This window comes from Daucus carota, chromosome 6 (assembly GCF_001625215.2).
Source record: "Daucus carota subsp. sativus chromosome 6, DH1 v3.0, whole genome shotgun sequence".
Classification (NCBI taxonomy): Eukaryota; Viridiplantae; Streptophyta; class Magnoliopsida; order Apiales; family Apiaceae; genus Daucus; species Daucus carota.
The window spans coordinates 16335718-16362332 of NC_030386.2; the positions used below are offsets into that span (position 1 = coordinate 16335718).

At 33.9% G+C, this 26615-nt stretch overlaps 4 protein-coding genes and 2 long non-coding RNA genes across 6 annotated transcripts; 2 read left to right on the top strand and 4 right to left on the bottom strand.

The window, feature by feature from the left end:
- Nucleotides 1-4417: 4417 nt before the first annotated feature.
- LOC108226809 (uncharacterized) lies at nt 4418-6716 on the top strand. Its single transcript, XM_017401801.2, has 3 exons — nt 4418-5739; nt 5834-6190; nt 6273-6716. Exons 1-3 carry the CDS (start codon nt 5677-5679, stop codon nt 6474-6476), a joined length of 624 nt encoding a protein of 207 aa, XP_017257290.1. The 5' UTR covers nt 4418-5676; the 3' UTR covers nt 6477-6716.
- Nucleotides 6717-6926: 210 nt separating this feature from the next.
- Nucleotides 6927-8435, bottom strand: LOC108227002 (uncharacterized). The gene is made up of 2 exons (XR_001807773.2): nt 7708-8435; nt 6927-7589 (listed from the first exon to the last, which is right to left on the bottom strand). It is a non-coding gene; the product is annotated as an uncharacterized LOC108227002 (long non-coding RNA).
- Nucleotides 8436-9626: 1191 nt separating this feature from the next.
- Nucleotides 9627-10651, bottom strand: LOC108227070 (uncharacterized). The gene is made up of 2 exons (XR_010284719.1): nt 10186-10651; nt 9627-10097 (listed from the first exon to the last, which is right to left on the bottom strand). It is a non-coding gene; the product is annotated as an uncharacterized LOC108227070 (long non-coding RNA).
- A 1215-nt stretch (nt 10652-11866) lies between these two features.
- On the bottom strand, nt 11867-13763 carry LOC108225954 (protein RER1B). Its single transcript, XM_017400904.1, has 3 exons — nt 13384-13763; nt 12151-12331; nt 11867-11986 (listed from the first exon to the last, which is right to left on the bottom strand). Exons 1-3 carry the CDS (start codon nt 13761-13763, stop codon nt 11867-11869), a joined length of 681 nt encoding a protein of 226 aa, XP_017256393.1.
- A 1440-nt stretch (nt 13764-15203) lies between these two features.
- LOC108227918 (gamma carbonic anhydrase 1, mitochondrial) lies at nt 15204-18815 on the top strand. Its single transcript, XM_017403311.2, has 5 exons — nt 15204-15454; nt 16047-16190; nt 17377-17502; nt 17595-17746; nt 18299-18815. The coding sequence occupies exons 1-5, from the start codon at nt 15340-15342 to the stop codon at nt 18581-18583; spliced, it is 822 nt and encodes a 273-aa protein (XP_017258800.1). The 5' UTR covers nt 15204-15339; the 3' UTR covers nt 18584-18815.
- A 350-nt stretch (nt 18816-19165) lies between these two features.
- On the bottom strand, nt 19166-24682 carry LOC108227917 (proteasome subunit alpha type-1-B). The gene is made up of 2 exons (XM_017403310.2): nt 24182-24682; nt 19166-20361 (listed from the first exon to the last, which is right to left on the bottom strand). Exons 1-2 carry the CDS (start codon nt 24530-24532, stop codon nt 19882-19884), a joined length of 831 nt encoding a protein of 276 aa, XP_017258799.1. The 5' UTR covers nt 24533-24682; the 3' UTR covers nt 19166-19881.
- Nucleotides 24683-26615: the final 1933 nt, after the last annotated feature.

Consider the following 26615-nt stretch of genomic DNA (forward strand, 5'->3'; position numbering starts at 1 on the left):
GACGGCGACGGATCTGATCGTGTGCGGCAGGGGAAGAGGGAGAAAAAGAGATAAAGAGTAAGAGAGATGCGGGAATGAAAGGAGAGAAGCAGAGGGAGAGAGAGACTCAGATGTTAGAGAGAGAAATTGAGTTGCTACTGTGTTAACGTATGTTTGCAAGTTTTTAACTTTTTCTTTGAAAAAACCGTACGCCTGCAATAAAACTTTGGAGACCGTGTTTTTGCCATTATTACTTTAAAATGGCGTATGTATGATAATTTCTCAATATGTTTTATAAATAAAATTTGTTATTTAAATATTTAATTTATTTTATGTATCTCAGATCCGCACAAAAGCTCTGCTGACTCCTTATATTTATTTAATAGAGACTTTATAGAGAATTCATATTTATGTGAAAAGGATTTTATAGAGTTAATCGCTAAGTTAAATTTTTTCGGTTTTAAATTTACAATATTTAGTTATATTGGGATAGAAGTCTGAATCAAGAATAATCGTTATGTAAAAAAGTCATGAACAATATATAAGAGTATAATATAATAGGAGTATAATAATAATCAAATATAATATAGACTAAATTCCAGTTTGTGCACCTGTAAAAAGATTTTTTTGTAGCTTGTTGGCTAGCTTTTAAAAAAACGCAGTTAAGTGGCCAGACAAAGAATTTTTTAACGATGTAAGGGCTCCGCGTCACAACCGTTAACTTTTTGTAACGGCGCTAATGTGAAGGTTAAAATGCTGAGGATAAAAAAGACTTTATACACATTATGTATTACACCATTAAATAATAACAGAGAGCCCCAGATCATTTCCCTCCAATTTTGTAACCTCTCACGATCACTTCTAAAACTCAAAATTATAAAACCCTAATCGGCCATCAACTGGATCAAAATGAGTTCGGGTGTTCGTCTCAAAGAAGATGCAGATGTCTCTAAACCGCGTGAATGTCCTGATTATAGAGGTATTATCTCATTCCTCTCCCCCTTTTCTTGTGTACGCTATATGTATATTCCTCTGTAGGGTTTACCGAGTATACAGATTTTTTTGGTAACTTTTATAATTTTAAAGCAGAGTTATATATGTGTTATGTGCAGAGGAAGAATATTTTACTATTAAAATGTTTCATGATGGACAAATGAGTGAAGATCCAACGACTTATAAAGGTGGACAGGTTGATTATATAGACTACTGTAGTGTGGATCACATAAGCTTGATTGAAATAGTTGCAATAGTTAAAGAATTTGGTTATAGTGGGTATTTCAAGTTATGGTATAAATTGCCTCGTACGACAATGGATACAGGGTTTTTTGAACTTGTTAAGGATGATGAGGTTATGCTCATGTGTACCTTACTGCCAAAGGATAGGTACGTGGAGATATATGCGCAAAATACTGAACCATTGAGTCAATCAATTCCAAATATCAACTTTGATGATGTACAAGTTGAGTTTGCAGATGACATGCAGACAATTACGGGACAGGGAGAAGGTAGTGTTAGACAGGGTAGTAAAAGTCAGGGTAGAAGGTCTATTTATGGTGATTTTCCATTTGAATTTCGTGAAAGTACGCAAATAGAAGAAGAACAGCTGGATAGAATTAGAGAGTTAGAAGGATTAGATGAAGAGGAAATGGAACACATAATTGAAGGACATGGAGACCCGTACTATGATTGCAGTGCTTTTAGTGATGTGGAACATGAGGCAGCATATCCATCCACTGAGGATGAATCCTTCCATTCAGATGACTCAAACAAAGACCATAGTGATGATGATTTGATTTTTGACATAAATGTAGATCATGAAGTTGAAGATTTGCAAGAAGAAGTTGATGAGGGTAATGATGATTCAAGTGTGTATGCTGCTAGTGATGATGAGAAAATGCCATGTAACTCTACTGATGATGAAGAAGAAGAAATCCCTGTTTTTAATGAAGAGGTTGATATGGAAAGGCCTGTATTTGAACTAGGTATGTGTGTTAAGAGTTCTAAGATATTTAGGCAGGCAGTGAAAAAGAAAGCTATATTGGAAAGAAGGCCTATAAAAAATTGCAAGAATTTCGGAAGAAAGATAAAATATGTATGCACACGTGCTTGCCAGTGGGAAATATATGCATCTCCCATGCATAATTCTACCACTTATCAAATAAAGACATATTTTCAGGAGCATACATGCATGCCTACCTTTAAGCAGAAACAAATTAATTCATCTTGGATTGCAGAGTACTATGAAAGTGATATCAGGATGAACCCTACATGGCCTATAAGTGCATTTCACCGAAAGATAGTGAATGAGTTAAAATGTGAAGTGAGTAGGCATGCTGTTTATAGAGCAAAAACAAAAGCATTGATCAAGATTAGAGGGACACATGAGGATCAATTTCAACTAGTATGGAAGTATGCACATCAGCTACAAAAGACATTACCAGGGAGCACAATCAAAGTTCTTACAGAAGATCCAGAGCCCGGTCAAGACAGAGGGAGGTTTTTAAGGTTTTATGTTTGCCTAGCACCATTGAAAGTCGCATTCATCAATCACTACAGGCATATTGTAGGACTTGATGGTTGCCACCTCAAAGGTCCTTATGGTGGGCAACTATTAGCTGCAATTGGAGTAGATGCCAATGATGGCATGTGTCCAATTGCTTCGTCAATTGTTGAAGCAGAAACAATAGAGTCATGGACCTGGTTCTTACAGTTCTTAGCACAAGATTTGAATATAGGCCTAAATGAGTTAGCAGGGCCGGCGCTATTCATAGGCTATTTAGGCCATCGCCTAAGGCCTCCAGGAGTAAGAGGCCCCAAAATTAATTTATATTAGTATGTATATATATAAGCATATGTAAGAAAAAAATAATTTCATAATATGAATTGAAAAATTAAAAAAAATTAAAATTAATAATTAAATCTTGTAGAAAAACTGAATATTTTTGTGTGATCAATTTTATCAAAAAATAATTAAAATACTAGTATTAGAAGTATTAATCATGTTTTTTTACTAACTTTATAAATACTTGACTTGAATTCAAAACTTAAAAATATGTAAATGATTGTTTTATGAGATGTAACTATATTGAATATATATGGTGAACATAAGTTCCAGCTCTAACCTGGTTTTCATGAATTCTTATTTTGTAATAAAATCCTAAATAAATTATATAAATATATACAGATTATATAATCAATTTAATTTTAATAGATATAGTATTTAATTGTGTTTGCTTCTGATTTTAATATAATTATATATTTTTATTTAGAATGAATTATTGATTTTATTAATGCCTAATTCTAATATATTACTTAAATCGTTTTTACATTTCAAATTATAGATTAAAAATATTAATTTTATATACTAAGAGACATAATCAATAAAATTAATAATATAAAATATTATATATAGTAGTGTGTTGTAGGTATTTTTATGTTTGTAATATTTAAATATTGAAAATTTTGTATTTATATTATTAATTAAATATTATTTTTTTAAAAAATTTAAGGCCTCCTTTTATTGATTCGCCTAAGGCCCCAAAATCTTTTGAGCCGGCCATGTGAGTTAGATTGGACTTTTATTTCTGATAAGCAAAAGGTAATGTTGCTTAACTCACTGCACGCACATTACAGCTTTAATCATGTAATTTTACATTAACTGTCTAATGGTTGTTATATAGGGACTCATTAATGCCTTGGAAGCAGTGGTGCCAAATGCAGAACACAGGTTTTGTGTGATGCATTTGTACCAAAATATGCACAAAGATTACCAAGGAATAGCATTGAGACAATTATTATGGAAATGTGCAAGAGCTTCCACTGATTGGGAATTTAAAAAGCACATGAACAAATTGAAAGAGGTAATTTGTTGTGTTTGTTATTAGTTATATGTAATTTTATTTTGTAGTATTTTTTTTTTTTTTTTGAAAATGAGAATAAATCTCACAAATATGAGCCGGCAATTCACCGTGATAATTCTTTCATTCAAGAAAGCTTATTATCTAACCGTCGGACATGCAAGATGACCGGGGAAATTTAGACAATAAAACTTTAATGTCCGAAAAGAAAAATCCGTCTTCTTCCAAGAATCCTGAAAAATAAAACAAAGGAAAACAAGAAAAATATAAGTCAATATATAACAAATTAAATATATTATAAAAGTAAAAAATATATCCAATAATTAATTATTAATAAAATCACGTGTATATGCATGTAGTGTTTAAAATATACACACAATTATGATAACTCATAATTGAGACAATTAAACTCTTAATTAAGGCACAATTAATAAAATATTAACGCCCTTAATTAAGACACAATTAACACCCTCAATTATGAGGCACAATTTACGCCCTCAATTATGAGGCACCATTAACGCCCTCAATTATGAGGCACAAATAAAGCCCTCGATTAAGAGGCACAAATAAAGCCCTCAATTATGAGGCACAATTAACGCATCAATTAGCGCCTTCCTTTCTGAAACCGAATCCCATACTGACCGTGCTGCAACCCTCGGCCACCACTGCTACCACCGCCACGCTATCTTTGCCGCACACGACCGCCAAAAAGACGCTACCACCGTCAAACTATCTCTTCCGCACACGACCGCCAAGAGGACGATGACCACCCGAAATATATCCATCTCCATGTAAATACCTGTTCCATGTCAGTTTATTTTATTCCATAGTCCAAACCACCCAAGAACACCAAAAATCAAAAAACACCCCGATGAAGGAACCAACGAATCCCCAATGGAACGACCTGGATCCCTTCATCTTGTCCAAAATATTTTCTCATCTGAACCTCGAAAACCAGCTTCGTGGCCCTCCATTCGTGTGTCATTCGGTGGCTCTCCGCCTCACTACACACTGTTTTCAACCACCCGAATCTTGATCTTCGCTCATTACAAAGCCTCGACGATGATGATCAGCAACAACTCACAAGATACACTCACCTTATCAAACTAGCCATCAAGCACAAAAATCACAGGGAGATCAGGAAGGGGGTGTGTATGTCCCGAAAGAATACAAAATCTGGGAAAAAAGAACGAGAGGAAGGAGAGATTGAGAGAGAGGGGGAGAGAAGTTTACAGTAGCTATCAACATTAGGGATTTTGGTTTTGGTGTTGTTTGAAACGTTGGGTTTTTTATTTTGTAGTATTTAATATGTGTATGTCATTGATTATAATAGGTGTCTGTTAATTACTATGATTGGCTTATGGCCAAGCCAAAAGAGCAGTGGTCAAGGTGTGGATTCAGGACAAATACTTGCAGTGATATGTTTGTCAACAATCACTGTGAAGTATTTAATAAAAGTATTAGACAATTTAGGGACCTTCCAATCGTAACAATGTTTAGAGAAATTCATAAGGCAGTGATGAATACAGGCCAGGAAGGATAAAATGTTGAACATGGATATAATTATCTGTCCAAGTGCACAAAAAAAACTAAACAAGTACTAGTTTGATATAAATGATTAACATGGATTTTAAGTATATGGTCAACTTATTAATTTTTTTTCAGGGCATTACATTTTGCTGGGAATTGTGTGGTGACTTGGTCTGGCGGAACCTCTTATAGTGTAATAACAGCAGATGGAGGGCATGAGCTAGTTGTTGATTTGAGCAAGAAAAGTTGTAGCTGCAGGAAATGAGATCTCACAGGAATCCCTTGTTATCATGCTGCAGCATGCATAGCCATGAAATCAGACCCATGGGATATTCATATAAGCAATTGGTTTAAGAAAGAAATGTATATAAAGGTAATTTTATGATGCTTAAAATGAGAGATTTGTAATGTTGCTTTACAGGTAATATTGTAAGCTATTGTAAGCTATTTCTTTTCATGTTATGCAGCTGTACAGTTATACTCTAGAACCTATTGTGGGTCCAGAATTTTGGGATGATGTATCTGAACCAATGCCTTTGCCCCCCAGTGTTAAGGTCCCAACCGGCACACCAAAGAAAAAAAGATGTAAGAGGAATGATATACCACAAGATCCTACGAAACTCAAAAGGGGAGGTGGGCCTATAAGATGCGGCCACTGTAAAGCAACTACACATAATGCAAGAGCATGTCAAGCTAAAAGAAGTGATGCCATGGCAAAAGCAGTTGCTGAAGGTAGAGATCCAACATCTGCAATTTCAAAGACACCAATAAAGTGCAAATTATGTGGAGGGACTGGACATAATTCAAGAACTTGTTCACCGAAGGTTTGGTTATATTTGTAAAATCCAAGGTGTCTAAAATAGTAAGGTTTATGCTAACTTTATCTTTGTCTTGCACTTTGCTCAGAAATCTAAAGACTCGGCCGCAACTAGAAGAGCTACCACAGCCTCACCTCCAAGGTTTAAAAGAACTGTAAGGAAGAAGAGTATCTCTGTTTCCGAAGCTACTGCAAGAAAGAAGTTTATCCCCGTCTCCAATGCAAATGCAAGGACATACATTCCTGAAGCTACAGGATCCACTTCAACACGGACTTCAACTTCAAATTTGTAGTGTAAGAGGAAGCCTGTGACAACATTTAGGCAAATGATCGCTGCAAGAAAGACTCCAAAAAACACAGCACCATAATCTCTAGTTTTATCTCCTATTTTGACCACTTTTTATGTGGAACTTTGGAAAGAATTATCACCGATCTAATCAGTATTATGCCTTTTGGATAAGTAGTATCTTTGAATTGATTATTCTTTTTGGATGGATTATGTAACTTTTAAAGTAATTTATGTAATGTTGAAGTTTCTAAACATTGATCTATTTCAAATGTTATGATTAATGATTACTTTTTGCTTGAATTCCAAACAAACATAAGTAGTCATGCATTAACTGACGGCGTTAATGGTTGTGACGCGGAGCCCTTGCATCGTTAAAGAATTATTTGTTCAGCCACTCAACTGCGTCTTTTTAAAAGGTAGCCAACAAGCTGCAAATAAATCTTTTTACACGTACACAAACTAGAATTAAGTCTATAATATATGATGATCAAATTTTAGTACTTTGGTATCGATGTTACACTGAAATTGATGTTTGTAAATTAACAAAATCACATGAAAATATTGATAAAATCTATATACTTTTACTTAAATAAGTCCGCAATTTTATTTTTCGCCCCTGCATTATCAGAAACCTGGCTCGGTTCTGATCAAGAGATATTTTCTCCACGCAAACTCGAGTAATTTCACCAACATAACCCATTATCTTAGAACGAATCGATAAACTCTTTCTATACATGCCAAGAAATGAACAACATATGTACAATAGTGACTTTAGCCGATTAGCCGCCAAAATCCTGTTTCTAGTACTGCATTTTGCTGCGTAAACATTTTATCACTAACATTGCGCATAATCTGCAGCTCAGGACCTTCTCCGAATCATTGCTGTCTCGTGCTAAACCTCTATAATCAGGCCTCCACTTCTAAAAAAATTCATTTATTTCAAACACCAACACGGCCCTTCTGAGCGACCACACTGTGCATGCACCTTAGTGCACTGGTTTATTCGTGCCTGGCTCTGGTGTTGGCGCTGGTGTTGGTGCTGGTGTTTCGATAAATTTTGTAGCTATGAGTGCCCTTCTTGGTAACAATCTGCTCTTCACCGCGCTAGCTTCAACACCTGTAACGCATATTCATTTCTTTCATTAACGACATCTGAGAGCATCGACTAATGTATCGTCTTCTTAATGAAAATGTACCATTTAATTGGGCAAGAAATAAATTAAAAGATAGTTTACCGTTTACATCCAATAGTTTAGCGGATGCAGACATGCGAATAAGCGCTGGAGTGATCACTGTGAGCAGAGCCCAGAAGAATAAAATCACAACAGTACTTCTTCCATTCATTTGCTTAACAGTATTCGGATATTTCCCTTTCAAGGTTTCTTGGAGTGTTTAAACACGCGGTGACGGTGTTGAATGGTAGGAGGAGATGCCTCTGCTCAATAGCTTTGCTGGTCTAATATTAGAAGCCAAATGCACAAAAGTCAAGGCTAATGAGATTGTCAAAACTACCAAATGATTTGTTAATTATGTTTCATATTATAACTAAAGTGGCATTATGGTTTGATGATGACTTTTAACTAATGATGATATTGTTCAGTAGTTGGGAAGTTGTTAAACCAATTGGCCTAATGATCAAGACTCTACCTGGCATTTCGAATTTTTTAACAAGTTGAATTAAGCCAACAAGCATGTACAGAGTAGAGATTCATGCCTCAGACATCCATACATAAATTAGTGTACTATACTATCTAAGTCGTGATTAAATTTCGAACTGGCAAAATAGTAAGTTCACTTATCAACTTGAGAAAAAATAAATGGTGATGATTATAAACTTCGCCAACATGACTGTTAGAAGAGAGGGCTTATCAAATCCGCAGAAGAAAGTAAGCATTGTGGATAATGAGCACAAAACAGATGGAATTTCCAGGCTGTTCCGTCTGCATTAACAAAAGGGAAGTGCAGCATTGAACTGCAGAAATAAGATTTCGATTTAGTTTTAAGGTATGAAATTAATAAAATGAAAGTAGGTAAGCATTAAGGCAAAGCATAACTACTTTGTTCAAGAAGCTTCGACAGCTAAATATAAATTGGTATACAAACAATACTTTGGGGTACAAAGCCAGGTAACCTGTGTCGAAAAGCAAATTTTAATTATTTGATTAAAACCAGGGGGGCAAGCTCTCACCTGCTTTCCTATGCTGAGTGGAACATATATGTATTCAATCATGCGCGCTTGGCGCTTCATTGTAAGAACAAGCAGAAGAATCCAGTAGCATAGCAATATCAGCCTTAAAACAGGGATACAAAACAGAGAAAGAGAGTCATCAAAAAGGCTAAACAGAAAGCTTTGGTGATTTCATATTTGCATGCCTGAAATCATGAGAAAACAATGGTCGTTGTTGAGCAAATAAGAAATGATTACTTTTATTAAAAATTAAGCCAGGGCAGACTTAAGAACCGGAGCCGGAATGGCATTTCTGCTCAACTCGGATCTGGAGTCATTCATCACTTCCTAAGCTGCAGCAAAACCCCCACTTTCATAGACTGGTTTGTCTTACTTTAATGAGAACTCGACAACTAAATTTGAACTGAGATATATTATTTTTACAGGGTTTAATCCTATTATTGGACATAGCTTAAAGATTGAGATTTATAATTGGGTATTCGTAGGTAGCTAATTATAGTTCAAAGGATGCTTCTTGGGGCTCAAGTTATCTATACATGCAACTGAAGCTGTAGCCTATCAAAATCAAGTCCTTGTAATTGGAATTTGATATAGTTCTGTAAGTGCAAGATTCTTATGTATTCAGCATATGATGGTGCCTTAGGACCTCTCATAATGCAATGGCATCGATGCTGCAATGGCGATGATGCTTAATAAAGATGAGCCGCAAGCTGACACCATCAACAAATGCAGCATTTTCTAATGTTAATATCAATAAGTACTAGTCAGAAAAGTCACCGGAGAAGAGACTTGGTAATTTTAAAACAGAAACATAGTTACCATAGGAACACATATTCATGATTTCAAAGAAAATGTCAATGATATTCATACAGAAGCATAATATTATGTTGGGATGAGAACAGAGGGCATGTAACGTAGTTAATGTCGAAACAGAACATTTTTTGAAAGAAAGAAGAATGAGAAGAGGGTAAGAAGATGAGTCCTCATTACTAAATGTCATCCTGCATGTACATGTTCACCTAATCAAACTCTTAGTAATTTTTATTAACACTAAACATGCTAAGAGAGGAGTGAATGACAAATCTACAATGTACGCTTCCAGATAATAACGCTAACTTGACAGATTCATGCAAACAGTTCACATCTGCTGCTCGGGACTGTCATATTCGGACTTTAGGCATCCCGTGCTAATCTTCAATATAAGGCCCCAAAAAACATACATCTACTGCGAACAACAGAGACATGGCCTCCCATTCACTTCTGGGCAATAGCACATCGAGCATAAACCAAGTTTGGATCGCCAAAACACACCTGGTGCTGGTCCTGGTGCAGGTCCTTGTACTGGTTCTGGCTCATGTGATGGCAATTCATTAAATCTTGTATCCATGAGTGCCCTTCTGGACAGCAATCTGCTCTTCATTCCTCTTGTTTGAATACCTGTAAAGAATAGGAATTATTGTCATGTTAGTACTAGATTTAAGAATACATTATCAACAAATGTATTATCATCTTTCCAGTAATGTACCATCCAAGAGTTTAGCTGATGCAGACATGCGAACAAGTGTTGGAGTTATCACCGTGAGGAGAGCCCAGACGAATAAAATCAAAGCAATCGTTCTTCCATTCATTTGCTTGACAAGATGACAGATATTACTCTTTCAAGCTTCTTTGAAGGATTTATATATATGAATCTGCAGATTTGTATGGTAGGATTATATGCCTCTACCCAACGGCTTATCTAGCCCACTAATTGAAGCCAGCTACAGAAGTAGAGGATACTGAATTGTCCAAACCACCAAAACTATTAGTTAATTAAGTTCTCGTATTATAAGTGAAGTCAGAATGTGGTATGATGCTGTCTTTTAACTAATCATTTGCTCGGTCAGTGTTTAGGAAGTGGTTATACCAATTGGTTTAACAAGTCCAATTAGTTATAGGCCAATAAGCGTGTACAGAGCATGGATTAATGCCTCGTAAATTCATATGCAGTATTAAACTATGATACCACGCTTAGGAGATGGATTTGTAATGTCACACGACATTATATGATATTCTGTTTACTTATCAACTTGGAAAAGAAAGGCTTAACTATGATGATTATAATAAAGACAACATGACAATTAGAATAGAGGGTTCACCAAATCCTCAAAAAAAAAGCATGTAAAAGCAAATTCAATATTCACCAAAATACCTTGTCCCAGTTCCTGATTAAAGAAAGGGTTCATCGATCAGAGTCCAGTCATGTAGCTTATTATGAAAAGAACATAAGAAATCTGCAAGATAAACATATCCCAGGACTTGGAGTTCTGTAACCAATCCAATGAGTTGCTTATCCATATTTCAATAGCATAGGATTATTGGCTTAAGAATAGGACATCGAACAGAAGAAAGAAAGTTATCATAAAAGGAACACAGAAGGCCTTGGTGATAGGCTGATAGCATACCTGAATTCACAAAGAACACAACGGCATTGTCAAGCAAATATATTTTGATCAATTTTCTTTTGAATGAAGCTACAGAATATATTTAACCTGCAGCAAACCCGAATTGCACTGAGATATTTCATTTTACAGTAAATCCCACTATTGGACGTAGCTTTAAGATTGAGATTAATTAAGTATTTGTACATAGCTAAGTAGAGCTCGAAGGATGCTTCTTGGGGCTCAAGTTGTCTATAAATGTAATGGAAGCTGTAGCCTATCGAAATATAGTCCTTGTAACTGGGATTTGAAATTGTTATCTTCCCTTGTAGAATTTGGGTGAAAGTCATTCTCTTTAAGCGCAAGACTCTTTCATATCAAGAGTTTACTTGCAGAATACAATTCGGATCTGCATGGAGATACATTTCAGATCTGCATGACAGCTGAGTCATGAAAACCAGTAAAGTATTTCAAATTGTTGCATTGCTCAACGGCATAGCTAGCTATATAAAGCCAACAACAAAATGAAATCGTCCAAACTACCAAATAAATTGTTAATCAAATCCTCATATTATAAGTAAAGTGAGAATGTTTAATGATGCCTCAAATACATGATATTCTGTTAACAATCAATGCTGTTCTTACAACGAACATGAATAATCATTCTGCAAGATACTTCATTCAGGTACGACAAAACAATAGGATCTAAACATATCTTCTAGCTGAAATTCTAATCACAGGACTAAGATCTCTGTGTATCCAAAATCCTACAAGTTGCCCATCCGATCAGTTTTGCTTTCCACTTGAGGACCTTGGTGAACCACCAGGAGAATTTCCAGTGTATTTCTTACATAATTCAACAAGTCTCCTTGGTGAACCAACAGGAGAACTGCTCTTAACGTATTTCTGACATAATCAACAAGTGGAATACACGTCATTCTCAAAACTTCGACAAAGATAAGGGTTAACTAGTAACTACATACCCCAAACAAAATTTTGATTTATTTGGTTGAACTGGCAAGAAAACGAGTAAACTTGAAAATGAAAATTAAGAATAAAGAAGCTCTCACCTGCTTTCCTAAGTCGAGAGGGATGTATTTGTATTTAATCATGTGCATAATATGGCGCTTCATCATGAGTAGAAATTGAATAATCCAATAGCATAGCAGTATCGGCCAGAATACAGGGACATCGAAAATAGGAAAGAAGGTCAGCAAAAAGCCTATACAGAAAGCCTTGGTGATTGAATACCTGGCATCATTAATAAAGAAACGAACACTGTCAAGCAAACACAGAATGATCACTTCTGTACTGAAGCTAGAGAAAATTTAAAAGCAGAAACCCGATCTTGAGAATGCAGAAAATCCCCACAGTTTCATGGACTCAAATATTTTGGTCTTGCATAATTTCAGTAAAAAGGCGGAAAATGAATTTAAGCTAAGCATTTTTTCTGTAAATGAAACCAGTGTTTAACCTGGCGTTTGCTTAAACAAATTATCATTTCTTCACCTAGATTAGTATACTAGTGGCATGGTGCCTTATTACTGTCCAGTACTCGACGAAATTAGACAAACTGAAGTCCTATTCATGGCAAGGAAACCAGATGAATTAATGCTATTGTACAGCCATGAACCTTCACTAGTTAAATACAAAATGTTTCACATTTGGACGTCGCAAGTAACAATATTCGCTCAATTTCATACTTGCGTCAGCTTGCTACTCATCTAGTATACTTGATTCTTACTCTTATTGACTAGCTAATCTAAAGGATAATAATATGTAGCTGATTAAATTATAAGATTATAAAATTAATTATGTGCAAATCATTAGTTACTGTGTGCTGAGAGATCATACCAACGAGAGACTTGATTTGATTGTCAATTATGCCTGGAAGTAAGTCGAGGACATCTGCTATAGAATAGTTATGTTTATTTCAGGGAAGTAGAGATATGTGCATAGAATTTAAGTTTGTAAAAGTAAAGCAGGAAGGCACAGGTGTTTGAATGCTAAGTCATAAGGTGTATGGATGTTAAGTTAACAGTTCTCCTAAAAGCTCGAGGTGTTTGGAGGAGGGCTTAGCAGGATCATCTTATGTTTAAACGTTAACATCCAATTTAGCACTATGAACATAGCAAGGAAAACTATTCTCTGCATAGAACCATGCATTTTAAGTTTTAACATACTGTTATAACAACTCTCATTCCTAACACACAGTGATGAAATAGTAACATCCATAAAAAAAACTAGAAACGTGATGCAGAGGATAAAATATAGATAGACATGAGAGGAATGCAACTCCTCACCAGAACTTAAACTCAGGAAGCCGACGAATAAAGGGCCTAAACTCATCCGTTTCCTTTGTTGGCAAGTCAGCCCCGTCCATTGATTCCATTTCAGGATCAATTTGAGGGGAAAGAAACCCAATCAAACAATTAATAACATGGATTCCAATCCCATAAGTCACAGCATAGAAGCCTTGAAGAATATGAACCCGCAGGAAATATACGAAGACGAGAGCCAGAGTCCCTAGCCACCTCTGAGTGGGCAGAGGGGTGGACTTATCAAGATAATACTGGAACATTCTTGAGCAATCATGTTTGAGTTTAGCTATCGGAGCCCGCGGAGTGGTCTGTGGAGATAACAGGGGAGATCCACTCAGGCCTTCACCCAGTTGTCCGTCCATTGAAATTTCTGCAAAATCATAACTTAAATAGCTATTTTACACATGCTCAATTTCAAGAACAAAATAGCTTATTCACACTAGCTAAATAACAATTTTACAGCCATGCAAGTAATGTGAAAAATTGAAGGTTGAATTGTTCTATAACGTAGAAAATGTTATCCTATATATCATTCAATACGAAAACATTATAGCAATGCATGAAGATTACGATAGTTATGAATGATATATGGAAATAGCGAACTGACCTGCGTGCGTAATTGATCGGAGAAGATAGCAATGTTTTAAATCTACGAGATTTTGTTGTGTGAAATTTTGTGTATTTGTGATGAGTGGATCCAGTCAGTTTGTAGTTTCTTCACGCCGATGCTCGATCTCCTGCTTAGAAGAACATCTCCATGTTCTTACATTCTAGCTAGTTATTATTTTTGATGAGGATATCGAAATATTAGGCTAAGGTTAACCTGGTTACATATATAAACACATTTTACATTCGAATAGCATCAATTAATACCTTTGTCAACTAAATTATCATGAAATATTTTTACTTTCAACGAAAATTTTAACTTCAAAGTTTTAACGTGCACATATAAATTAGTTTATATAAATTTAAACTAGGGTCATTTTAAAGAGAGAATATTGGTAGAGAATCCATGAACCCTATCTTATTCCAGTATTAGTTGGAGTTGTGCAGCAAAAATGTTTTATTTATGTATCATATTTTGAAATTATTCTTAAACACATACGATGCAAAAAATTATATATTTATATTCGGAAACAAAAAATCTATATAAAACATAGGACACAACCTTATGGTTCCATAACTATATTTTAAGCATCGGTTTTTCTTGAACACGGGTACGATTCATATAGACAATGGTAAATAAACAGAGTTGTATTTTAAAGAGCAAGTTGCGACCCCACATTCCTGATTATATAATAATAATATTTTATGTATAAAATATAACAAAGCATATTAATATTTTTTATAATAATTTATATGTCTCTTACGTCATTAAGTTTTGTCTAAGATGATATATTAGATAACTAAATTAACAAGTATTTGTTATATATATATTAGTATAAATATAATTTCTCAAAATATTCATATATCATATAAATTATTAAAATAATATATATTTCAAGACTCTCATCAAATATATTTACGCATGAATATATCTTTATTTTTTAATAAAATAGTTGTAAATTATAAAAATTGAAACAATAGTAACTTAATATATATTTCATGAATTTCGTTAGACTATTTTATGTCTCCAAAATATATTTTATTTGCCCATTCTTCTGAAAAATGTCAAGCCCTTCATAAAATATGATACATATATATAATTTAAAAATATAATGTATGTGTTTAATTAAAAAAAAAGTTGATAAGGATATGGCCCTAAAAATAAATCAGAAAAAAATAATCCTGAAAACTGAAAATTTTAATCGAAACCGGCCGGAAATTAGAAACCCTGGCTCAAAGCTCAAACCTCAAAAGTGAAGAAAATAGTCCATCTATACACACACAAACACAGTGAGTAGCTCAAGCTCTTGATTTTTGCGGTGTTTTAGGAAGATGGGCACTTTGGGAAAGGCAATATACACAGTGGGCTTTTGGGTTCGTGAGACTGGCCAAGCTCTTGATCGTCTTGGCTCTCGTCTTCAAGGCAACTACTATTTTCAAGAACAATGTATGTCTGTACATTTATATATGTGTTTACTCAATATATGTTTTTTTAGCTTGTATGTTGTTTCAAGAATCATGAATAAAGATCCCTTTTTTAGTACATACCTACCTGCATTTATAATTTTGGTGTTGTGGTGATTTAAGTTTCTGGGGTTTGGTGATTTTGCCTTATTTGAGATGGGTTGTGATTGGATTTTTGTTTAAGTGTGAGGTATAGGACTGTGATGAATGTGTATGCTAACTTAACATTTCTATGGTGTTTCAAGAATCAAGATCCTTTTTTTGGTACATGCTTACCTGCTTTTATGATTTTGTTATTGTGTTGTGTTCATTTGAGTTGCTGGGGTCTGGTAATTTTGGCTGATTTGAGATTGCTTGTGATTGTCACTTCTGTTTAAGTGTCAAGGCATCGGACTGTGATAAATGTGTATGGTAACTTAATATTTCGATGGTTTTTCTAGAATCAAGATCCTTTTTCTGTATATTACATACATGATACATTTATGATTCAATTGTTGTGTTGTGTCGATTTAAGTAGCTGGGTTTTGGTCATTCTGGTTATTTGAGATGAGCTGTGATTGAATTTCTGTTTTAAGTGTCGAGGCATCGGACTGTGATGAATGTGTTTGATAAAGTTCCTGTGGTGCATAAAGAGGCTTTTGTTGCTCCTAGTGCTTCTCTTATGGGGGCGGTTCGTGTGGGACAAGGATCGGCTATTTGGTATGGGTGTATTCTGAGAGGTAATTATATTAAGCAGGTTTCGCCGTTGTTATTTTTTTGATATTGAAAGATTTTTGTTATCTTGATTGTGTGACTGCTTGAATATGTCGAATACACCATGTTGATCTTAATTATCATCTCAATTTCCTGATAGATAGTATGCTGTACTATAAGCTATGGAAATGTTTCTACTATTTGTTAGTATCAAATACGTGCATTAAACACAGGTGAAGACAGTGATAGTGTGATACAAAATAGGAGTATTTAGAAATGCATGATAAGTGAGAATAGTAGAATATCCATGTTTCTTACTTCTAAGCTTTATATGTTAGCATGAGAAACTAAGTTTGAAGGGAGTATGTTTCTACTATATGTTCTTATCAACCAGAATTAATAAGGAAAATTCAAGACAGTGATATAAAGTCGGCACTTTTTTAGGCATTTCTGTTAACTGAGTGTAGCTTGAAGTTTCACCAGCGCAACAATATTTTCTATTAAGTAAGAGCTTAAAATTAAATCAATCTGTTTTGAGAAGATAAAATGATGAACGCATCTTGTCTGATAGTCTTGTGTTTAAACTTTAAATAGCTGGCTGTTGATGTTAAAAGGATGGATCGTGTCAGACCTGATCTTGGGCTTAGCTCTGACTTGGGAAGATATCAGCTATGAAAGCTTATGAATGGTTAATAACCACCTTAAACTCCTTGGCTACAAGTGTGCAGCTTTACAACAAAAGTTCAAATTGTTTGTGTAACTTAACAAAGTACCAGTGGTTTGCGAACTATAACTTTTGGTCAAGAAAATGAAATTAACTAAAGGCGGCGTAGAACAGGTCTAAATCTTATATACGTCTGTATATGTTCAGTTATATGGTTTAATCTATGTAAATTTTCCTCGTTTGTGATATATTAAATTGACAGATAGTTAAACAATGCTGGTTATAATGACTTGCCACTAAATAGTAAATAGTATACTTTCGTTTTTTAATTCCTATATAATGCTATAGTCTAAATGCATTGGCTGCCCCAATCTTTACTGATGTTTCTGCCAAATATACTTCTTAGACAATTGACACTTCCCTCTTCTGTAAATTTTATTCAAGCCTGTAAAACACAGAGTTTTTCCTTTAGTTCAGACTTTAGAGAATTAATATTTTCGTCTTCCCTATCTTCTTATGGTTTGGTGCGCAAACTATAATTGTCTTAGGTGATGTGAACAGCATTTCTGTTGGCTCTGGGACTAATATTCTGGACAACTCCCTGCTGCATGTGGCCAAATCTAATTTAGCTGGGAAGGTACTTCCAGTTAAAATCGGTGATAACGTCACTGTTGGTGAGTAGCTTGCTCTCTGTTCTCTTCTACAGACCAACCCTCTTTAGTTATTTATCCCAAATATTTGGATATTGAGTTGGATTCGTATACAGGTCACAGTGCTGTTCTGCATGGATGCACTGTCGAGGATGAGTCATTTGTAGGTACAGGGGCCACATTGCTTGATGGTGTAGTTGTAGAGAAAAATGCAATGGTCGCTCCAGGAGCACTTGTCAGGCAGAACACAAGAATTCCTAGTGGAGAGGTTCTAGCTTATGTCCTAATATACATAAATACATTAATAAAGGGTTTCAATTTCTTTTCCTCGATGCTTAAATTTTTTTGCATTATCATATCTTTCTACAAGGTCATCTCCCTACACGCTGGGAGTAATTAGTAGTGACATGCTAAAAGTCTAGTAACTTATGACTGGGGAAACATTTATTTCTCAATCGCGTGAATAACTTTTCAGCTTGATGCATTAGTTCAAACTACATATACTCCCTCCGTCCCCCTCATTTGTTTACATTGGGGGACGGGGGCTCGGCACGCATTCTAAGAAAACGTAGTTCAATAAATTATTTTGAACTTTTTTTTCTTCTGAATAAAAATTTGGTGTTTAAATTTTTATACAAAAAGAATTTTTTTTTTAAAAAGTTATAGAACTATGTTTTATATGCGCCTTAAAATGCGTGTCGATCAGTGTGAAAAAACTGTAAAGAAATGAGAGGGACAGAGGGAGTATATGGCATCATTTCTGTATTGATTAGAAAAATTTTCTATTTTCTTTTTTTAAATTATGTTGTATTTCTAACAGGTATGGGGAGGTAATCCTGCAAAGTTTCTTAGGAAGCTCAACGATGAAGAAAGGAGCTTCTTCTCTGAGTCTACAACGGATAATGCTAGCCTTGCACAAGGTCATGCTGTTGAAAATGCAAAACCCTTTGATAAGGTTGAGTTTGAGAAGGTGCTCCGGAAGAAGTTTGCTGCTAAAGTCGAGGACTATGATTCTTTATTGGGTGCTGTTCAGGAAACTTCTCCAGAGGCTGTTCTTCCAAAAAACGGCCTACCAGATGAGGCAGCAAAGTCCGCTAATAAATGAGATAATCTCAACCCAGCCTTTGCTCTCTTACACACTTGAGGATTTGATGTGAAGGAACATACTCGATTTTTTGGGATACTCTTATAAAACTATGAAGCTAGCTGTAGGATGGAATCACAGTACTTAATCTCCGACTGTTGTACTGGCCATCAGATTCCTTGTATCTTGATTAAAGCTGCTCTGAAATTGTGAATGCATGTTTTACAGAATGAGCATGGTTGTGTTCGTATCATCTTTTTAGCGCTTTTGTACTGATTTTTTGGTTCCTACTTCACATATACTTGGCTGGGAAATGAAAATTTTCATACTTGCATATTTGGGCAAGGTAACTACAGAAGACTTGGGAGGTCGAGGGCAATGCACATATCTTGATCCTTGGATGCTTGCTTTCAAATTTCATCTTGCTTCTGTGTTGATCTGCTTTTAATCAGTGGTTCTTCTCCACTGTAATTGTAAAAGAAGGGGCCGTTTGGGTGAGCTAAAAATAAGTGCTTCTTGCTTAAAATAAAAAAGTAGAGTAGAAGTTAGAAGCAAGTTAAGAATTATAAGTGATTAAAATGTTTGGGAAATAAGTAGAAGCCCTGAAACAAAAGCTAGCATTCCTAGCTTTTTATAAGTGCATATTGACTTTTTACACAAACGGTACGAAATAAGTGCTTCTAACTTATAAACCAGAAGTCCGGCTTAAAAGCGGGAAACAAACACCCACTTAATATAAGATTGTAATGATATTTGCTTTTCTGTTTCTTACCATTTGGTGCCTGAATGGAGCAACTCTACATATTTGCATTCTTATACCTGAAGACTTTAAAGAAACTCGCGCACCCTCAACTGCCCGGTAAAACCAACTTTTGAGCCATTTTGTAGTGTAGCAAAACCAAATTGATGTTCATGTTCTGGTTTACATGCAATAAAACACTTGGGTCCTTTGTTCAACTTCCAACTTCTCTTACGTTCTGCTCTTTTCATCTACTATGAAGACCTTTTGAAATATCAATTACCATACTTTGTATGTATGACTATAAGTCTACTCTATTACCAAACATTGCTGTCTAGATCCAAAATTGTTGCCAAGGATGTTGCACGTTTTGTTAATACTGCTTACACTGCAAGTCTGTAAGCATATTCAGCAGTAGCAACACGGAACTGGAGCAGCAACAAGACTACACAACACCACATGCATGTATTATGGTGGAAGACAACTTGACTAATCAAGTACCATAATCAAGCACCACATATTTTTTTAGGTCTCATTCTAGAACAATGTTTAAACAGATTGTAATTTTACTTTTACATCCTCAAGTTTCCATAGGAGCTACATCTGGCTCAGCTGGTGGTCCCTGGTCAGTAGTAGGACCTGATCCAGCTGCACTTTGGTCTGGAGCATCACCCTCGGCAGCAGGAGCTTCTTCTCCTGCTATCTCAAAAGCATCAATTAGAGCTTGTACAGTTTTTTGATCCAATATCTGGAATGCTTCTCCTACACCTAGCACAGCCACTGTACATATGGAGCTTGTAAGCCTTTCTCCTTGCAATGTTTCCCTTATCGCAAATAGTGCATCCTTTAATAGATTTTCTCGGGAAGAGGTACTGAAACTCTCAAATTTGCGCTCCAAGTATGTCTTTGCAGCTTGTGAGCGAGAGCCAATAGCGAAAGCTTGATACTCAAAATAATTACCACTTGGGCAATTGTAGTAAAGATGGGCCCCGGATTCATCCAAACCCGCTACCAGAAGACCAACACCATAAGGCCGTTTCCATGAGCGTTGAGTGCAAACCTAAAATAGTTCAAAATATGAGGAAAATCAAAAAATCATACTGCAATCTTTAAAGCACGTGAATAAATAGAAAGTAAGATGAGCACATCTAGGTTTTATTCATAAATATTGCTCTAAAATTAACTTTTCGATCTAACAAATTAAGCATGACTACTAACAAATTTTTCATCACTCTAACAAACTGACAAACGATCAACCAAGACAGATGGCATTAAATCAATATTCTCCAAGATCTCGACCTAAATCGATATTCTCCAGGATCTCGACTAATCAATGTTTATATCACTCACGTAAAAAGTTGGAACAGCTGTTAATTATTTAAAAATTAAGACTGCTTTACCAATTATGCTGTACATTGTAATCTTCTTCAGGTTGACAACATATATTGATGTACAATTTAATGCCTTTTTAATATGACAATATGTATTGTTAAGATCTATATATGGCATTGGCCCATGGTCACTCACAAAGGTATACGCCTCAGTGTGCAAACTTAAAAACCAATTTTTTTCCAGATTTATATTCCGTGATGGTTAAAGTGATTAATATTTACCAGCAAGATAAGGCCTTTGGAATCCATTTACTTCTTGCGAGCAAAAATGCAAAATATTACATACACAGCTTACAAATTTAATTGGCTACAAAAAGACAAGAGTTCCCACACGAAATAAAGGACATCCTCATTACTGGTTAATCATCTTTGCACTTGTCTCAGTCTGTAGAGCTAAAATTTACGCTGTTATTAAGTGTCCCGTTTTTAAATGTAATTATAACAAAACTACACCAACCACCATAATAGGGGAAATATCAGAAGCAGATTCCTTTCATGGAGGACCAAAAAGTTTAAAAACGGAGCATAAGAAAATTCCTTTGATTCAGAAGGCAGCTCACAAAGTTTGTAAGAGCATAGCCAATGGGGGTGCTAAAATACGTATCGTTATTATGCTATATTTTAGCACCAAAAAGTGACTTGTGATGTTAAATAGAACTTCTACTCCAATGAGTTGATTTAAAATAGCACCAAACTATCACCAAAAATTCAAATGCACTACTTTGTTTGTCAGCATTACTTAAAACATTGATTTCCCACTTACATGCTTATATGAAAATTATAGCAACATCTATACTTGGTTCTATATTTAGAACCAGGTATAGCATTTTGTTATATTACATCCATGTTTAGCACCTCGTTGGAGTGAGGTTTTTTGCTTGGGTGCTATATTATAGATATAGCACCACTTTTAGCACCTCCATTAGACTTGTTCTAAGACAAGCACTACAGACTTAACTGCCATCCATATAGGAGAGCACGTTCCACGTGGGTGTCGTTAGCTATTATAGTAATTAATTTTGGGATGAACTTAGCTTCCATCCACACATTCATAACTCATAATCACTTGAGATATTCTGGGAAGTCTCAACTAACGTATAGGCAAACAGAGTTAGTAAAACCTACTGGAGTGTTATCCTTCTCCTTGTGGCCTGTGGGTGCTAAAGAAAACTTATTTTGAACAGCCAGTAGTGATGACTGATGAATAATCACACACAAAATCATTAGTTTCAGTGACAAATCTAGAAACTTTTACAGGTCTAATCTAGATACTAGGTCTAATGTTACATGTTTAAGTCCATTTGTCCACATTGATATGCCATATGCATATAAATGAATTTGTCGAGACAAATACTGATGTACAAATGAAACATGGACGTAACTTTCCGCTCATAGTTAGCTAATGAGTTAGAAATGTAACTCTCAAAATAATGACATCAAATGGTCCAATCATCACAGGCATAAAAATCACAAATAAACAATAAATTCTAAACTAAATCCACAAAGTACACATATACATCACCAATCTTAGCATTAAGAATAATAAACATCAATATCCAAAGTTAAAGAATGCAAAACCCTAAATTTAATTGTCATTTACATATAGAACCCCATATAACTAATTATACACAAATACACATACGTTTCAGATAAAAACCCTAATTACATAAAAAAGAAAACATAATAAATATAACTGCTCAACGATATCCTCGAAACCAAAGAGCTAATTTAATTCATTGAGCTAAAAAATACACCACCTCTACAATACTCGCTCCGCCCCATAATACAAGTCACTTTTGATATAAAAAAAAAAAAAAAAACCGTCTCCCAATTTGTCCATGTTTACTTTCAATTAAATTAGTGATTCCCACTTCTTTTCTTCTATTTTCTTATTCCCCAGAATATATAGACTTTTTTCACATATTAAATGCTTATAAGTCAAATTTTGTATTGGAAATAGTTATCTACTCATTAAATCAAATTAATTAATGTAGATAGAGATGGAAATTATGTTTGATGTAAGAATTTCTTACTATGCCTAGTGTTCTTTCGAAAGTGACTTGTATTATAGAATTGGCGGAGAACAATATGCTCACCATTGTTATTACGTAGTCCCTCCATCCTATGATACAAGTCGCACTTAAAAAAATTACGCATATTAAAAATTCAAACATCAAATATAGTTTTCATATTTACTCCTGTTTTATTTTGATCTAATGAGTAAATAGTTAATTCTAATACGGAACTTGAAAATATGTAAAAAAAAGTCCATACTTGTTTTTGAACAAGCAAACTAATGAAAGTAATGGAAATTAAAAACTTTACTGAAAATAGATATTGACAAGTATTATAGGAAAAAATACATCTTCAAAAGTCACATGTATTATGAGAAAGAGGGAGTACTCTTACAAAGGCCATTACTACATCGAGTATTGAATTATCAAGCATTTTAACTAATCAAGGTTACCAATGACCACTCTTTTGAATATTCTAAATTTATCGATTACTAATTTAATTTATCAAAAATAAACTGACTTTATCGAGTATTAATTATCAGTGTATTATTCATTAAGGCTAATAAATAAAAACATGAGGATATTACTTTATAGAGAATTATTAATCAAGGCTATTAAATGAGGACATAAGACTATTACTTTCTCCAGTGTTGCCATTGTCAAGTACATAAAAACCCCTCTAAAGGATATGATATTCTTGGGATCACAAAAATTTATCACTTTACAAAAGTTACATAAATTCGATAACATACCCAAAATTGATGAAAAATTTGTTAAAAATATAACATAAAAGATATCACACAGCAAATTAAAGGTAACTTACATGATAATGATGGTGTGGAGATTGTTCAACAAGGAAAAATCGCCAAATTAGTATTAAAAATATTTTTCATGTTCACATAGTGTAAAAACATGTATATAATCAATATCACTTGGGACCAATATTTAACACTAATGTTGTGTTTAGTTTGGATGAATGAAAATGGAGGGAATAGAATGAAATTTGAACTATATTTTAGTTGAATGTTGAATAATTTCATTCCTTCCACCATTCCATTCCTATCACCCTTAACTAGAGCTCAAACCCTCCATTTTATAAAGGAATGCTCCATTCCTTCTCATAACTAATTTCTACTCAATTCTCATCATACAAAATTTACATTCACTCAATTTTTTTTCAAGTCGTTTCTTCTACCCTCTATTATTTTCTTTCATTTTCGCTCATTCCATTCCATTCCATTTCATTCACCCCAACCAAACACAACATAAGATTATCTTAAAATATATTGGTTATCACAGCAAAGGGGTTATGGAATTTTAATATCAGTTCCGACTTGGGACCACTCTTTATGTTTAGTATGTTTAGAGAGCATTAATTTAGAGGGGTTCTAAGTTGATCACATTATCAGCTATTATCAAGTGGTCCTACTTTATCCTATTATTACAGGGATTATTAATTACAGAGAGTTTATACCTGAGCCTTATCGGCGAGCTGAACAACGAGGCGACCAACAGGGAGAGGAGACTCATAAGAGTAACTATAATTGATACATTCAGATCTCATATACCGAGACAACACGCGTCCATCAGCAGTGAGGCCCGCGATAGCCACGCCGATATGATCGTCGGCCTTGAAGATCTTCTTCTGATGAGAAGAGAGCTCGGAATTAGACTTGTTAACGCAGGCCAGAACCACGTGAGACTTGGATCGGAGACCGATTGCGGCGGAGCCTTGTTTCACCGCCTCCATTGCGTATTCGACTTGGAATAAGCGGCCGGCCGGGCTCCAGGTCGTCACGTCGGTGTCGTATTGGTTGCGGAACATCGTTACGGCGTCGTTTTGGAGGTTTGATTACGGTGGTTTGTTTGGGTGGTGTGTTGAGTGGGTTTTGTGTGTAAATGTAGGGGGAGTTTTCTGCTTTTCTTTCTGCTCAAGCCAGGAGTTAATGTGCGCTCTGACTTGTAAAAGTTCAATCAGCTTAATGATATTAAATTTTTGATTTATAATTTGAAATTGTCTTTATATTGGTTATAATTTGTTAATATAAAAATAATATTTGATAGAAGATAATTGATATCAATAGAAAATAATATATTTAATATCTTTATATGTGAGATGAATTATTCTAGGCCTATATTTAACTAATTATAATTTTTATTTTTTTTTATTTTTTATGTTTATAAAAATATATATTATTTTGGAGTACATATGTCATTATTGATAAATTTAAATATACAAGTTTAATTAATGTGAATTATTTATATTAACTTATTTTGAAAACTAATTAACAGGATTCGAATATACATCAAACAAAAATCAAAATAAATGTTATAAAAATGAAATTAAGAATATAAATAATAATTACATTATATTACAAAAAAGACCATATAAACTTAAAAGTTCATATTAAACAGAAAAACAGATCCCAGTTTTACATCTAAAATTATCCTGACAGGCCTATATTTTACTTTATCAATATAACTAGACTTAAACCCATGCAAAGCACGGGCTCCTAAATAATTTTAAATTTATTATATATAATTTAAATTTTAATATTATTTTGTTAATATTTTAGTATTAATGAATTGAAATTTTATTAAATTATATTAATCGATCTTCAATCTTGAAATTTTAACTTTTACAATATTTTTTTATACTATAAATCATTAGTATAAATAATATATATTTCTATTACATATACGTGAATGTTTTTCTATTATCAATATCTGACAGTGTTCTAAAAGTCGGCGATTAATCGGGATTAATCGCTGTTCGGACGGGTTTCGACTCGATTAAGCGTTAATCGGGTTAAAAATTGTTTTTTGAAAAAATCGGTCAAAAATCGGATTAATCGGTCAAAAATCGAAATAATCGGTAAAAAGTTGGTCAATTTTAAAAATTAAATTTTTTATCTTTTTTTTTAAATTTGAAATTTTAATATTTAATTTAACTAAAATTTAAAAATTAAAAAGATGTAGTATTTTTGTGATAATTTAAAAACGTATATGATTTTACTAATGATATTTGCTATACATATAATAGGCCATATATTTGTGATATATAAATATATACTATTTTGATTTAATAAGACAATATATTTATAATATATGATATAATAATTATATATAATTTTAAAATAATATTAAATTAATTCCGATTAGTGGCCTGATTAATCCCCGATTATCCGATTAATCTCTGGACGGTGCCTTCACCGACTAAACCCGATTTCCGCTTTTTACAACACCGATATCTGATAATGTTTTGTTTTGGAGTAGAAGACATTCACGTTTATTGATATAAATTTTTTATATGACTTTTCGTTTGTCTTTATAAGTTATATATTTGTTTATAAGTATTTTTCAATATTAATATATTTTATTGATGATAATTTTAATTTCTATATGTTATTGATTGTTTTTCTTAACTAATTATAAATTATATACCCTCCATCTCATATTATGAGCCTTCTTTTGACTATTAAATGGTCAATTTGATCAGATTTTGACCATTAATTAAAGAAAATTTATTAATTATTTTAAAATTTTGAAAAATGGATTTTGAAGAGGATTAGCTATATTTTTGAATAAAGTAAATTTTTTAATTTTTTTGAAGTCAAATAATATGTGTAATTTGTGGTCAAACTCTGGTCAATTTAACTTATCAATAATCAAAACAACACACATAACATGAGATGGAGAGAGTATTTAAAGAAAGAAAATGGGCATTTTGTGTTATAGCCTTAAACTCGTGTGAGGCACCGGTGAGCATATAGTATTTTTTTTGTTTTTTTAACTAATTAAATATTTTATTTTTTTATTCTTTACATTTATAAAAAAATTATATTATTATTTTAGACTAGAAGACACTAGAGTTAAAAGACATTAGACCAAATGTATTTATAAGTTAT